Raw genomic sequence first — 15,253 nt, 5'->3', positions numbered from 1 at the left:
TTGCGGGAACTGAATGTTTGTTGAAATGTATTCAAATGACATCGCTTAGCAAATGGGGGGAAAAATTATATATAGGCTATATATATATATATATATATATATATATATATATATATATATATATATATATATATATATATATATATATATATATATAATATATATATATATATAATATATTCAGTTAATGCCTGTTCGTTGGACTAGCCTTTTTAGAGCACATCAGCTGCCAAATCAGCTAACAAACAGGACACATCTTTGGAAACGAAATTAGAAATTAAAAAATCGTTGTTGCATGGATTTACAAGACTCGCTACGTATGCTTATTGTTTGTTTTTAGGACTAGGCCTATTTCTTTTCCTTATTTATTTAGAATAAAAATGTAGCCTAATGCATCAAAGAGAAACGAATAGCAAATGAGTTTGAACGACCGACATCTGCGGGTGGAAAGCAGCAGACGGCCAAAACAATGAGATTTTTCTCAACTTTTTTTTTTTTTAGACTATTTCCTCTGTGTAAGAAGAAGCTTTTCCATCTTTTCTTGCTACTGGATGGGGTTATTGTCTGTGCGTGGGGCTCAAATAACTAAACAATGAATGTGAGCCCCCCACCCACCCACCGAACACACACACACACACACCCGGCTTACACCGGCCATCTGCCAGCACGCCCAGGAGTCAGCTGTGTCTGTGACCTGTTGCGGAATCCACGCGCACTCTGTAACGGATAGATCACAGCCACAACACTGCTACATTTGTATTATATGAAAAAATAGATGTAGTTTCGTAATCGATAGCCTAATAAATATTTCTTAGCTTTACCCGTGAATGTAACTAACCAACCCGATCTCACGAATTTCGTACACATTCTGATTCGTATAAAATTGTATTTGTTTAATACAAAGTAAATACGAGGCTCCACCCCTATATAACCCCAGCCCAAACGAATTGATTAAGTAATATTGTCAATATTTCTCCAGCTCCATTCATTTGCTTGGCCTACATTAAAACACATTAGAGAGAGCATTTTTGGAGATATATTTCTTTGGAAAGACGTTATTTACAAACAATCTCCCTTTTCCTCCTTGTAGTAGCTAATTTATTGTTAGCTGCTCATTGCTTTATCATTATATAAAGTTGGTATGTCAGTTTATATTTGATCTTTCCAGAGATGCAGTAATGTTTTGCCAGCAGGTGTTTATTAGTGTTATACGTGCAGGAGCAGCATCATTTGTAGAGCTCTCTGTAGCTCGGTCTATTAAATGAATTATTTAACTGAAACCTGTTTTTAAGACCAATAAATACTTTAATGATTTATAGATCTTCGTAATGTGGGGTCATAATAGAGAAGCAGCCTGTGCCCCTGTCCCAAGATGAGACTGGAGCACAAGCGAAGATTCATTCAAATAAATAACAACGGTCTCTGTATGGTTGTAGAGGAATAATGTACCAATTATATTTAATATACCCATACTGTCAAATTTCCTGTCTATTTAAGATCATTTTTGTGAAATTAGGTGGTGCTATTTGTTAGCAAATGTCATGTTTTGAGGTGAGCAACAACAGACAGACTCTAAGCGGGATTAGGAATATATTTAATGAATTAATAAATGAATAAATAAATAAATAATAAATAAATAAATAAAACCTTTTCAATACCAGGCAGCAAATATATCTTAGACTTATATTTTGAAATGTTTTTCTTGATTTATAAGGCATGCGAAATTGATTCTTTTGGTTGGATTTAACTATTTTTTATTTCAACGACCTAACAGTCTAAATATTTAGCAGAATATCTCATATTTCAAAACAGGCACAGCTCTGTAATTGTACACTCTAAAAATGCTGGGTTGTTTCAACCCAACTTTGGGTCAATTATGGACTAACCCAACTTTTGGGTTCAAATTTTAATAAAAAAAATAAATAACCCAACTGGTGGGTTAGACCACATTTGACCCCAAAGTTGGGTTGGAACAAGCATTTTTAGAGTGTACATTTTTCAAGACATTATTTGTCAGTTTCATTTTTTATTTTCTTGCATTGCCATTGTCTTAAAAGAGGAATGTTCATTTACACGTGCATTTTCTTTAACTAAACCTCTCCAAAGCTCTACAACATCGTGCTCTCGTTTTTCCACAATTAGCTGGGTAAGATTTTCCTGCTCTTAAGTATTTTTCACCTTTTACATAGCTTGCGATGTTTCAAAGTAGCTTCACAGGAATTCACAATGTTAATGTTTTGTTAATAAATACATAACGCTGTAATGCCGTACAGTCCTGCAGGACAAACGAAATAAACGACCAAACTGATTTGATAAATCGCTTTATGTGAGTACATGGGTAACGCAGTTTTTAAACTTAAGTTAGTAATTCATCGTGGGATCATACTGAGGATTATGAGATCTGTCAGGTTTTGATGTATAACATTCAGATGAAGTGACAAGCCTAATTGCTAACAGATTAGGTGATTACGCCATTATTAAAATGACACATATTGAGGTTTAAAATCATATCGACCAGCCCTGAAAAGTTTAAATGAGAGTCAATTTGAAAGTCACATAATAAATAAATAACAGCCTATCTCTAGTCCCCTACAGTGTGAAACGCAAGAACAACTCTATTTGATTAGATGATGGGGAAACCGACTGTAAGGCTCCTCAAGCAACCGAGTAATTCACAAGCTGTTTTTGCTGTGCCTGGTTTGTTTTACATCTCTCTAACAAAAAACAGTGTATATTTATTTAAAGTATATATATGTATAGTTTGAGTACAGAGGGTTGTTTAAATATGGACTAACCCAACGTTTAAAAAATGTATTTAAAAAAACGTAACCAAACAGCTGAGTTAGTCCATATTTGACCCAAAGTTGGGTTAAAACAAGCCATCTTTTTTTGACTCACAGTGCCAGAACTGTCACTGGTGCCCTTCGGATATTACGCCCCTGGCTGCAGTGCCCTGAAACAGCCACGTGCTCCGCGCCCTCCTCCTCCCTCCTCCCTCCCTCACTCCCTCATCTCGTCCCATCCCGAGTCCACGTCTCCTCCAGAAGCCTGTGATCAGTGATTGAGCGGCGCCTCGTGGCCCAGCCGCAGACACGCACAGAATCACAGCCGAGTCCCGACGCTGTTCGAGAAACTGCAATGTTTCAAATATCTAGCAAGGTAAGATGCCCCCCTTAAAGGACAATGCGCATTTACTTAGAAACTGTAGCACATTTAGATATTAGTTTAGCATGTGCTGGTTGATGACGCATCAGCCAATGTGTTATTAAGGGAAATTAATAATGTGTGAAATCGACTGGTGGCCTAATATGGACACACTCATGTCTGTCTTTGGATAAGAGTGCCAAACTGTGCCCTCAGCACCTCCCTTTGCCCTCAGCACCTTGTGAAAAATTGGCAGTACACATTGTGGGCCCTTTCAAGACTGCTGTTTGGGACAGTCGATGTGACACTTTAACCCCGACAACTCAGGGCCTCGGTTCACTTCACCTGAGACTGATCCATTCCTTAAAGAAAAGGACATGACAAGTGTGATTCAGCCAGCTGTTCTACAATCAGCAGCATGGAAATCAACAGAGACGGACTCCCTCCATGCTACACTACATGTTATGAGAAACAGAGCCTCATCTGAATTACTGAAAGTGCACGCACAGCTCAGTTTTCATGCACCCCACCTTCTGGTCATGAGCCAGGCATCAGCATGAGCACCTCTAGCTGAAGGACTAAGTGTGCTAGACACAGGAATTGACAGGGATAACACACACACACATTCTGTTATAGTGTTCATATTGTCATTATTAAGTGTTTTCTCACCTTCGTTTAATATGCAGTTTAGTATTGTTCACATAATTGTGAAATTGTTGATTTATAACAAATTGCGACGCTCTTTATTTCTTTCATGCACTGTTATTGACTACAGAAAGAGTTCATGGTATAACATTTCAGATTAGGGAACATATATTAATAGAGACTAGTGTTCCCGAATTCATTAAACTAAGAGTGATGCGGTTGCATAAATTTGCCACTAGATGTCACGCAGGTTTCTTGGTTGTAGTTAATAGTGAGGCGAGAGAAGCGACGCGGTAATGCTCAACATGTGCTGACTGTGATGAGGGTCTCTTAATACCAAACACTCATTACATTTCTTTTAACTTTATGAGTTTCTAAGCAGTCGTACAGCCTTATAGTGATAATTTAAAAGCTAGAAATTAAAATTTCAAGATACAAATTATGATTTACTTTTACATGTTTAATTGGGGTGTTTTGTGTGTGTGTGTGTGTGTGTGTGTGTGTGTGTGCGTGACATGGGTATGACACAGATATTAAAATATGAAGGTGGTTTATGAGGACACTACCTGTGTACCTGTAATTCAAAAGCTTAAAAACATACTAAATGCTGAAAGTTTTCTGTGAGGGGTACGTTTAGGTGTAGGGTTGGTGTAGGGCTATAGAAAGTAAAAATGTTACTGTAGAAAAACGATTACGACTATGGAGAGTCCCCATAAAGCACCAACACCAATCTGTGTGTGTGTGTGTGTGTGTGTGTGTGTGTGTGTGTGTGTGTGTGTGTGTGTGTGTGTGTGTACCTCTGTATTATATAGAAGATTTCCATAAAGGTCAAATATAGAATTTAAAACTATCACTTTTCTAATAAACTGTTTCTACAAACATTTCCATCCTTGCATCAAGCTATTTTACCCCGACGCCAGACTAGCTTGTTGTTTAGCTTAATGGAGGGCTATGTCAGAGTGTATTGAGGTGTTTTAATAGTGTTTTAATTAACACAGAGGACAGACACAGTGCTTAAACTGAGGACAAACACGATCATTACCAGGCTGTCACCAAAGAAAGACATTTAGACACCAGGCCAGGGGTGTAAAATAAAACTGACATAAAACTGATTTTTAGGATACATGGTATTAACATTATTACTATTCTGTATATTACTATACATACTATTTAAATTTAACAAGAAATAGTAATAATAATAATAATAATAATTATTATTATTATTATTATTATTATTATTATTATTATTATAAAAGGTTGGCTGTACTGCCATCTTGTGCTGTAATGGAAAAATGATCTGGAGTCTTAAAAGGAAAATGAGTTCTTCAGGATCACCTAACATTGTGTACCGATCAACCTGTATATGATTATGATTATAGTTCCTGTTTTGATTCTAACAAAATAAGCACATATCCCTTCAATATCTTCTCCTGGATTAAAGGATGTAGCTGCATCAGGAACACACACAACAGAGAACGACTGTAGATTTGACACTAGGATTATGAGAATTTTTTTCTATTTTATTTGAAGATTATTTTGCTGTGGAGATGATTATGATACATGGGGATCAGTGTCCAGAAACCTGGGAGGTCCCTGCTATTTTCTCCATAATTACTTCGATAGTAATATACTGTTTGGATCTTCAAATCCAAATGTAATCTAAGACCCATAAGCTGATAAAACATGAGCCCTGAGGTTTTAAAAATATATATATATCTTTCGTTTATTGATTTTTGTTTTTTCCATTTACTGTTTATTCCCAGGTTTTGTTTTCGTTCTGGTGAGGTAGAATTTAGATTTCATTTCTTTATCCTGCCACTGCAACACATTTGATATCACATGTGATTATATTAAAGATTACATGAAAATGTTTTTGATGTTATGAATAAACGATTAGTCAAAACTGATTTGTGTATTTGTATGTTTTTGTATTAGTTAATAGTTGTTTTGCAAACAAACAAGATCCGTTCTTATGAGAAATCAGTATTGTCAGATGCAGACATTATTTTAAACATAAGTGTAAACACACATTCCAAAAAGAAATGTGTGTATTTGTATATGTATATAAATATATGACAAAAAATATATGACAAAGATACCTTTAATTGGTTAAAGGTGAATGTAAATAAATAGATTAACAAGTGATTAATTTACATAAATATCAATGCACACCATGTAAAGATCTTAATAAAAACAGAACACAGAGGAAAATTTTTCCCATCACTCCTACAGAAAGACATACTGTTTAAAACCAAAATAACTGTATTAAATCAAAAAACGTACTGACACATTTTTTTTTTTTTTTTTTTTTTTTTTTTTTTTTACAGTTTGCAGATTGCATAACAATAATAGAATCATTTTCAAAGTCATGTTGGACAGTCCTAAACTATAGTTCTTCACAATTTGCAATGATCAAAATAGCAAAAAAGAGGGGAATCGTGTTTCATTAACACATATTAACAACTTTAAGGACACATAAGTCAGTTCACCAAAGAGTTCAAAATAGTGTTAAATAAATCAAACTACTGTTCTAGCAGTCTTCCAGATTGGTGACTACAGCTGCTTTATAAATGAGGTCAGAGATGTCTCCCAGCGAGGTCTGAGGGTAGTGGGTCAGAGCCTGTCTTTGCAGTGCTTCCTCCAAACTGGTTTGATGTGTAGGCATCACTTGGTCCACAGACATGGAAGAATATATGGCCTGACTGGCGGGACAGTAAGATTTCAGCTGATGTCCAGAGAAGCCTTCAGGGTGAGCTGAAAAGCAGTTGATCTGCCAGTGACCGCTCGACTGGCCTTGGAATGAATAATGAGCCAACCTGTCGGATGGGCAGCTGGAGACAGATGACGCTCCATGTGTTTCCGACTGTCTGCCCCCCCACTGGAGACCTCCAGGCAGCTCTGGAGAAATGGCTGGTGTGGATGGCGTTGGATGCGGAAGATTCTGAGACCAGGGACTGAGAGCTGGTCTAAGGCTTTGCTGATGGTGACGCAGGCCTCTGCTGGCTCTTTGTTCTGGAACACCATACATTTGTTCCGGATTTAAATCAAGATCGGTTGATGGAAAGGTCGCTCCAGGTGTAGAGTGAGAGCTCACATCCCTGGCTGGACTCCTCCTGACCGCTGCGCTCGACTTCTTGCTTTTCATACTGCGAGCTCGTCTGTTTTGGAACCACACCTGCAAAGAAATATTAAGATGTAAAATCAAGACAAGTTATTAATAAAAGTAATAATAGTTGTAGTTTTCTGACCTGAATTTTGCTTTCTGGAAGCAGTGTGAGTGCAGCCAGTCGCTCGCGCAGAGTGATGTCTGGATACGGCGTGATCATGAACGCGCGCTCCAGTTCTGACAGCTGAGCGCGGCTGAAGATCGTCCTCTTCCGCTTCCTTTGCCCCTCAGCATGGTAACTTCTTTCGAGTTCAGGAGAAGACAACGAATGCTTGGTTGTTACATCTAAAGATCAGAGTCAAATGTTCAGATAAGTGTTGTCAGAAAACACACGCGCTTGATAGTTGATTTGAACTATAAATAGGCGAAAATAATAAGAAGGAGTAGCGCTATTTTATTATCATTCCAACATGAATGTGTTTAAAGATAACGTGCTCACCTGTCAGCTGGACCATGCTTGTGTTGAAAATAAAATCTCTTTCCGTCTCCACGCTTATTTTTTTAACCAAATCGAACGATTGGTCAAAAAACAATGCCATGGTCGTTGATCTGCGCAGTAGAGTTCCAGCGGCACGCGCTCTGTCGGGTCTCTCGGAGGTTCCAGTCCCGCTCGAGCGCAAGGATGAAATGTTGCGAGCGCATTTACAGCACCTACTTTATACTCGCCCCTTTTCACACCCACTCGCTCCCATCGCCCTTCAAGGTGTCGTCGTTGGCACAGCACAGCCTAAATCAGAGAGGAACAGAAAAGCCTTCAACTTTGATCCCCCCACATCTACAAGCATGTCTGGCAGCTTGGAGCAGCCATCTCCTGCAGCCGCCGTGCCGACAGGAAAGCAGAGATTCGGCTTCACAGGTCCTTTATAAGGCAAATAACCACACACTTCACCTGCCTGTTTCTGTCTCTCATCAAAGGCCGTCCAAGATGATTTTTTTTTTTTTTTTTTTTTTTTTTTTTTTTTTTTTTTGCCACAGAAAATGTTGGAGGTGTTCGATCAAGTTGATTCGATGCAAATTTACACAACAGAAATAATATATAAATATCCTATAAAATAAACTGAATAAAATAAAGTTTCAACAAAAACAACATGAAATAATACCAATAAATAAAATAGAAAACAGAGACCAACTTAAATTCTAGGAAATGAACAATTACCTTGAAATAAAAGGGGAATAAATGTGGGGAAATGTTACTCCTGCTGGATTTGTCTGAGAGTTTCGATTTTATTCGTCAAAAACTAAAATAAAATGATCTAAAAAGTGCCAACAATAAAATGTATACATATATAAAAAAGTTTTTTTTTTTTTTTACAGTATATGCATATTCCCTAGATGCATTTTTCTAATATCCAGGGACATATTATTATCTAAGGATGATATTATTTGTGCGGATTAAGAGCGGTGTGCGACGAATGAACAGTAATCTAAACCTGAGATTACTTCAGTAATCTGTGTGTTTTTCAACTTTGTCGGCATCAGGCTCCATCACTCTCAGGTCAACAAGCTTTTTTAACCACCTTCCTACTTTTTAATTTAATGTGTGCAACATTTAAGGAAGACTCTGATATGATCCAGCCCAGGACATGTGCTTGGAATACACACAGCCTGTTTCAGACGCTTTGATATTAAAAGCCCATTGACAGAGACAAGTACAGGCTATTACAGGCTACTGCTGAAAGACACAAGACACAGACACTTTGTTATCTGGAAAGGTGTATTGACCTGGTTTTGTTATAAATATGATTTGTGGAAGGTATACATGTTTTTAATTAATAAAAACTAATACACGGTGATTCTTGTATGGGATACTGAAGGACAATATCAGAAAGAGCAGAAGTCGGGACTCGAACAGAGACTCTGACAGAAGCCTGTTACAGACGAGAAAACAACAACGATTCACAAAACTACCAAAATGTTTCATTTATCACTGAATAATCTGAGAGCATTTTAATGTCGGGGTGCTTGTTGTTGTTTTTGTTTAACATTTCACATTATCTACATTTAGCACTCGCTTCTCTTTCTTTCGTTTTTTCTTTCTTTGTTTTTTTTTTCTATATCGCCTATTTTATGTATTTTTATTATTTTTTCATTCATTTTTACAGAAGGAAATTATTTGGACAGTATACACTTGATGAGTTATAAACTAAAATTACAATATCAAACCAAGTGGCTTGAGTACTCCTTTTCGTAGGACTATCTTATTATTATTATTATTTATGTTATTCTTTTATGTTCCTGTAACATCGCACAGAAATGCTAAATAATTTCTTTACCCGTTTTGAACATCGTCTTGTTGTTTCATTTGAAGTTTTTGTGAAATGTTTGCTGTAGTGTTGTTGGTGTTACCTTTGTTCAGAATAGTAAAATATTTCCTCCTGTTTTTGCTGCTAAATATATGAAAAATTTAGGAGTGCCATTATGAACAAGAATGTTCATTATATTTCTCATTTTTCGTTTGAGGAAAAAAAAAGTGTGCAGCAGGAATACATGTTAATATTCTAAAGTGTATACTTATCCTCACAGAATTGTTATTACAGTCATGATCACATTCGAGGAAGCCATTAAACTTGGTTTAATTGCGAAAAGAATGCGGCTTATGAATACGCTGGTATAGTCTGCTGTTTGATTCGACCACACAGGGTCGCTGTGGTTATGTTGACATGCCTAGGGTTTCTTTTTATTATGATACTGTCATCTGACCTTGTAAGGTATTTTTTCATTGTCATTCCTTTTTCATTTTTTTATCTCTCTTCCCTTTTCTGTTTTCCCTCTGCTCGTGTCATCACCCATTTTCATGAAAGCATTTTAACATCATCATAATTAGGCTATTAGTAGAAATAGTAGGCTAGTAGTAAAGCAAAAAAAATAAAAATAAAATAAAAATAAATAAAATAAATAAACAAGTAGCCTACAAAACATTACAGCCATGCCACACTACCAGGCTCTTTTTATTCATATCAAAATCAACTTAAATGAACTATACCAACAAGTATAAAACAACAGCAATGAGATCATTATTTTAAATCAATAAAAATAATAATAATAATAATAATAAACATTTATATGAGTGTAATCACTGAAACTAGTTTTAAACATTTCAAAGATTTTTTTTGTGCACATCGTAAACAATTGAGAATTATAGTCAAAAAAATGACAGCACATTATTCCTACCTATAAAATAGTTTTTTTTTTTGTAAAAGTAATAATGATAATAATACAAATAAATAAATAAATAAATAAATAATTTATTTATTTAAATAAATAATAAATGACTGAATCCAACAGTTTGTGTTGTAATAAAGAAAATTATTTACGTCCCCCAAGAGACAGAGACACAAGGTTCCAGAAACACAGCATGATCAGTCTGCTCTGAGTGACAGAGAGAGCTTCTTCCTCTCGATACTTCACACTGAAAGCGTGTGGTTACAATAGTAACGTTTGCGCGTTACAAGTTTTAAATGTATCAGTCTTTTTATCTTATTCGTCACCCGGCACAAGCGGAATGTTACTTTGTTACGCCCTCACGCAGTGACGTCACAGGCATCTGGCGGGAGTTAGAGCTCTTCAAACACTATCACGCGTCCGTATCTCGCGCATTGTTCTTTTCAAGTTTATTTCTTTTAAAAGACTCTAGATTTTATTTGTGGAAATGATTGGACAGAAAAGTATCACGTCATTTTTTTCGCCCATGTCCAACAAGAGAGCTCTGGACGAGATAGTTATCTGTCCAGGGGATGCAGGAGATCATGTGAGTAAAACACGCTGCACACACCGACACATCACGAGTGAGAGTAGTCGTGTTTATTTATCTGCTGATCATGTTGTCATTCATTTAACACATAGAATTGACACTCGCTATTTTATCGTTCCCGCTAAAGTTTACACGCTTCCGGAAGTAGTTTTACGTCACTTGCCTAAACAAAAGTTAGTGGCGATTATTTCAAACAGCGTACATTCTATTTCTCTCCTGTTCACTTTTTAGTTAACTCAGAATTTCATAAAGTGTAGTCGCGAATGCAAACCCATATGATGCATGATTTGCGTATATGCTATAAAAACATGCGTTTTCAGAAAACCTCCTGTGACGCCATAAATAAGCATGTTTCCTAGCATAGCATGCCTTGGTTTTTTAAATGTTCAAAAGTTCGGTCTTCTTGCCAAGCGAACACAGAGTTCAACCAAATACACTAGAATATTGTCTCAGGGCAAGAAACAGAAGTTGGAGACGCTGAGTCCCGAGCAGCTGCAGCGGATCTCCAGGAACAAGGCGGCGGCGCTGGAGAGGCTCGCCGGGAACCAGGCACTTCCGAGCGGCTGTGGAGAGAGCTGGAGGGCGGCGCTCGGCGCGGAGCTCGGGAAGCCCTATTTTAGATCAGTAAGCGCCCAGCACATGAAAAACAACTGACATTTGAAACTTTCTAAAATGTAGAGTGACACAGCAGAGTTTCTCTTTCGCAGTTAATGTCATTTGTTGCTGAGGAGAGGCAAAAACACACCATCTATCCACCTGAAAATGAAGTTTTTACCTGGACACAAGCCTGTGACATCAAAGATGTGAGTGGGAGCTTATGCAAGCTAGGTAGGGTCTAGGGAGGCCAACTTAAGTAAAGATAAATACAGGACAATCGTGGTTTACCCAAAAATGAAAGCTTACATTATGTACTCGCCCTCACATTGTTCCAAACCTGTGTGACTGACTTTCTTCTGTGAGACATAGAAGATCTGCAGAAGAAAGTCATCAATGTCTGAAGGGTAGTAAAGTAAAATAGATAAGGATTCTTATTTTTGGGTGAAATATCCCTTTAACAGACCTCTTTGAGGTGTGCTTTATATTATATATGTGTATGATTATGTATTTCTAGAAACTGATACATGCATTCTAAAATTACAGTTAAGAACAAATTAACTTTAACAATTATGAAACTAATTCTGTTCAGCTATAAGGTGTCTCTACGGAAGGCGATGGTGGTATTATCCAGCTCAGTTCAGATACTGTCGCTGTAGGTGAACTGAAATCTTCTGAAGTAATTGTTTCTGATCATTTTTTTATTTATGAATATTAATCGTCCACTCAAGTGCTTTCTAGAACAAGAATTAGTCAAATCGCTGGTCGTGTATGACTCTGGCTCTGCAGGTGCACATGTTTCCTAATATCAGCAGCTGCGTCTGAAAGCAGTCAGTAAATGTTGCTTATGCACTGTTTGGTTGTTGTTGCATCCGGGACTCTCTGGAGCATGCCCTGGAGTCATTTATTTCATTAACCGTTTGTACAAAACATGTCAAGGTGTTTATTTGCTCTTAAAATGCAGCATGGTTTTCTAAGAATGCTGTAATGATTTTTTCTTGTGATGGCAGGTGAAGGTTGTGATACTTGGCCAGGATCCTTATCACGGACCGAACCAGGCTCACGGGCTTTGTTTCAGCGTGCAGAGACCTGTGCCTCCTCCACCGAGGTATCGCCCTGCAGTCATCAAGTCAAGTCAGGGTTTATTTTTATAGCGTTTTTCACTTCAATGCAGCTTTTCAGAGTGGATTACCTTATTGTGATATGTATCAGTTGCTAGTTTGATAGTGTGAATGCATTTCTTTAGTTTCCCAGACAGCACAAAAAAGAAGAAAAGAAATACTAAATTTTGTGTTACATACAGCAAGAGACAACCACTGAGTGACAAATTATGTTCTAGCAGCTTAAGTGTTTGTCTCTGTTCTTTTGAATGTCACTGAGCATATAAGCACAAGGATGTAGCAAATTATTAAAGGGACTAGATGATTGTTTTTGAGTACAGTGATTTGATGACACTTTTGCTGTTGACAGCTTGGTGAACATCTTCAAAGAGCTGGCTTCAGACATCGAAGGCTTCGAGCATCCCGGTCATGGAGATCTGTCAGGATGGGCCAAGCAAGGTGCGTGTCTTTCTCCTCTTCGTGCAGTACACGTCAATAGATAGTTACACAACTGATGACACAAGATATGTTAAAACACAGATCCATTTTACAACTGCAATGCAGATTTTGGTTTAAAAATAGTAGTTTTTATCAGCAAAAAAACACATTTCATTGCACAATAAATCAGGAGGAAAAAACTAAGATTACGCAATGGAAGGAAAAGTCCAGTGGTTCAGATTTTTACTTGCCTTGCCATCAAAATAATAATAAATATAAAAAAGTACTGTTTTGATTGTTTTTGACCCATATACATGGTAAGGTTTCTGAAATGAAATTAAATGTTGCATGCAAAAAACAAGAAGGAAAAAGGCAATGTCTTCCTTTTTTTTTTTTTTCAGTACAAATATTGAAAGATAAACTTATTTGAGATGCAAAGTAAAGACATGATCTTATTTTCTGAGAAACTTAACAAAAGTTTGTGCTTGACACAAGAACAAATATGTTAATGGGGTCAGAAAAATGAACTTGTTTCCTTAAAGAACATTTTTCTGAGCCCATTTGCAGAAATTAGTTCTTGTTTTAATCATAAACTCACTTCATTTTGATTCATTTCTTTGTCGTCATCTATTCATTCCTCAACTCTTCTTAACTTGGTCTTAAATTTATCTTCACAAAACCTGCAGAAACCCTGAATGTAAGCTTTTATTCTAATAAATAAGATTGTTCTGACACCAAGATTTTAGATACCAGTGAAATCAATTAGTGATTAGGATTTTGATACCATAGCAAATCCTGAGTGTCTTTCTTGCTGCTCCCAGTCATGATTACCGGGCCCTGCATAGTAGTGCAGTTTGAGTTCTGACATGAAGTCCTTTCTCTTCTTCTTTTGCTTCCTGTCTTGCCTCATACTGTTCTATTGGAGAAACACAAAAACTCCAAAAATATAACCAAAAAAAATCTAAAGATCTGATGATATGTTATTAAAGAGAGGAGCACTGAACCAGTGTATGGTGCCTTTCGATTGCACGACCAGTTGCTATTTTCACAATTCATCAATTTACTTTAATCTGTCTGTTATTCAGCAGTTATACAAATGTCTGATCCAAACGACACCTTTACGTGGATGAAATATTACCATGTGCTGAAACTTTAGCAAATCATATGAAAATATGTAAAAAAAAAAAAAAAATTCTCCCATTTGAATATGAATTTGAGCTAATTCCAAAGTCATGTCTATTGTACTTTTCTCCTCCTAGGTGTATGATAGCTGATTCCCTCGTGCATGTAAGTGTGCTCAGTGGCACGTCTCTTTATGAATGTCTTTGGCAGGAGTTCTGTTGCTGAACGCGGTGCTGACGGTGCGCGCTCAACAGGCCAACTCTCACAAGGACAGGGGCTGGGAGACGTTCACTGATGCTGTGATACACTGGCTCAGCACTAACATGCAGGCTCTTGTCTTCATTCTCTGGGGCTCTTATGCTCAAAAGAAGGGGGCTGCCATCGACAAGGTGTGAATCTGTTTTAGTTTATAGATGAACATGAACCGGGGTCAGTAAGGAGTTCAAACAGGCATTGTTTTCTGATTGAAGGAGCGACACCACGTTCTGCAGGCGGTGCACCCCTCGCCACTGTCTGCTCACCGCGGCTTCTTCGGATGCAAGCACTTCTCAAAGACCAATGAACTGCTGAGGAAATCAGGAAAGAAGCCCATCGACTGGAAAGCTCTGTGACCGTTTCCATTCGTGGCTGTAGACGGAATGCTGTCTGTCCTGTTTCAGAAATAAACTTTGTTTTTTTAATGTTCATTTCCTGCAAATCAATATCCATGTGCTTGTTCTGAATACATGTGTGTTCCTAAAGTAGGCAGACTGTTCATTTACATGTCCATTTTCCATCTACTTGTTCCTGTTTTCCTTTCAGATGTTATCGATGTAGTTTTAAATGTACAACACTAACTGAATGTTTTTGTGTTTGTCTGTTAACACAATAAACTATTTTTCTACAGAATTTTATGTGTACTTTGCTTTGACAGTCTAATTTTAGGTATTTTAAACCTCCATCCTTGCTTTCAAATATACATTTCCTACATTTTTCTGAAATTGTAAGAATATACATGTTTAAGTTATAATTCAGTTTGAATTTTAAGAAAAAAAAAATAGATTTATTTTTTATGTCTAAATATATCTTTGAATGCATAAAGAAGCAAACTGAAGCTTCAAGTTGGCTAATTCTGTTTTGCTCAGTTAGGAAACTTCATAGGATCCTGTAGGGCTCTAGTGGCAGTAATCATAAAATGCCATTTTATGTCATGTTTTTCCCCCAGATGGCATCAGAGACACTCTGACCCACTTCAAAGTGTAGGATTTTAATAGAGAACGACTGAATTGGTTCTGGAAGAAGAAGAAGATGAGG

General features: G+C 37.1%; 2 protein-coding genes across 3 annotated transcripts; one reads left to right on the top strand and one right to left on the bottom strand.

The window, feature by feature from the left end:
- Nucleotides 1-6,139: 6,139 nt before the first annotated feature.
- Nucleotides 6,140-7,810, bottom strand: LOC109055937 (homeobox protein SEBOX-like). The gene is made up of 3 exons (XM_019073122.2): nt 7,395-7,810; nt 7,038-7,240; nt 6,140-6,964 (listed from the first exon to the last, which is right to left on the bottom strand). The coding sequence occupies exons 1-3, from the start codon at nt 7,492-7,494 to the stop codon at nt 6,320-6,322; spliced, it is 948 nt and encodes a 315-aa protein (XP_018928667.1). The 5' UTR covers nt 7,495-7,810; the 3' UTR covers nt 6,140-6,319.
- A 2,663-nt stretch (nt 7,811-10,473) lies between these two features.
- On the top strand, nt 10,474-14,848 carry unga (uracil DNA glycosylase a). Of its 2 annotated transcripts, XM_042757093.1 has the most exons (7): nt 10,474-10,703; nt 11,160-11,330; nt 11,414-11,509; nt 12,311-12,408; nt 12,771-12,859; nt 14,171-14,349; nt 14,431-14,848. In XM_042757093.1, exons 1-7 carry the CDS (start codon nt 10,605-10,607, stop codon nt 14,569-14,571), a joined length of 873 nt encoding a protein of 290 aa, XP_042613027.1. In that variant the 5' UTR covers nt 10,474-10,604; the 3' UTR covers nt 14,572-14,848. The 2 variants fall into 2 exon arrangements, with proteins under 2 accessions (XP_042613027.1, XP_042613026.1); XM_042757092.1 differs by lacking the exon at nt 10,474-10,703 and having other exon boundaries at nt 10,737-11,330.
- The last annotated feature ends 405 nt before the right edge of the window (nt 14,849-15,253 follow it).

The sequence above is a fragment of the Cyprinus carpio genome, chromosome A5 (genome assembly GCF_018340385.1).
Source record: "Cyprinus carpio isolate SPL01 chromosome A5, ASM1834038v1, whole genome shotgun sequence".
NCBI classification, from domain to species: Eukaryota; Metazoa; Chordata; class Actinopteri; order Cypriniformes; family Cyprinidae; genus Cyprinus; species Cyprinus carpio.
This window is presented reverse-complemented; position numbering and strand designations above follow the sequence as displayed.

Bases quoted from the DNA above. Each gene is read 5' to 3' on its own strand.
- LOC109055937 (XM_019073122.2), bottom strand. From the start codon at position 7,494: ATGGCATTGTTTTTTGACCAATCGTTCGATTTGGTTAAAAAAATAAGC. The intron at 7,241-7,394 runs GTGAGCACGTTA...TCTGATCTTTAG, and splicing joins AAGCATGGTCCAGCTGACAG to ATGTAACAACCAAGCATTCG. The intron at 6,965-7,037 runs GTCAGAAAACTA...ATTTCTTTGCAG, and splicing joins TTCCAGAAAGCAAAATTCAG to GTGTGGTTCCAAAACAGACG.
- unga (XM_042757092.1), top strand. From the start codon at position 11,055: ATGTTTCCTAGCATAGCATGCCTTGGTTTTTTAAATGTTCAAAAGTTC. The intron at 11,331-11,413 runs GTAAGCGCCCAG...TCTCTTTCGCAG, and splicing joins GGAAGCCCTATTTTAGATCA to TTAATGTCATTTGTTGCTGA. The intron at 12,409-12,770 runs GTATCGCCCTGC...TGCTGTTGACAG, and splicing joins CCTGTGCCTCCTCCACCGAG to CTTGGTGAACATCTTCAAAG.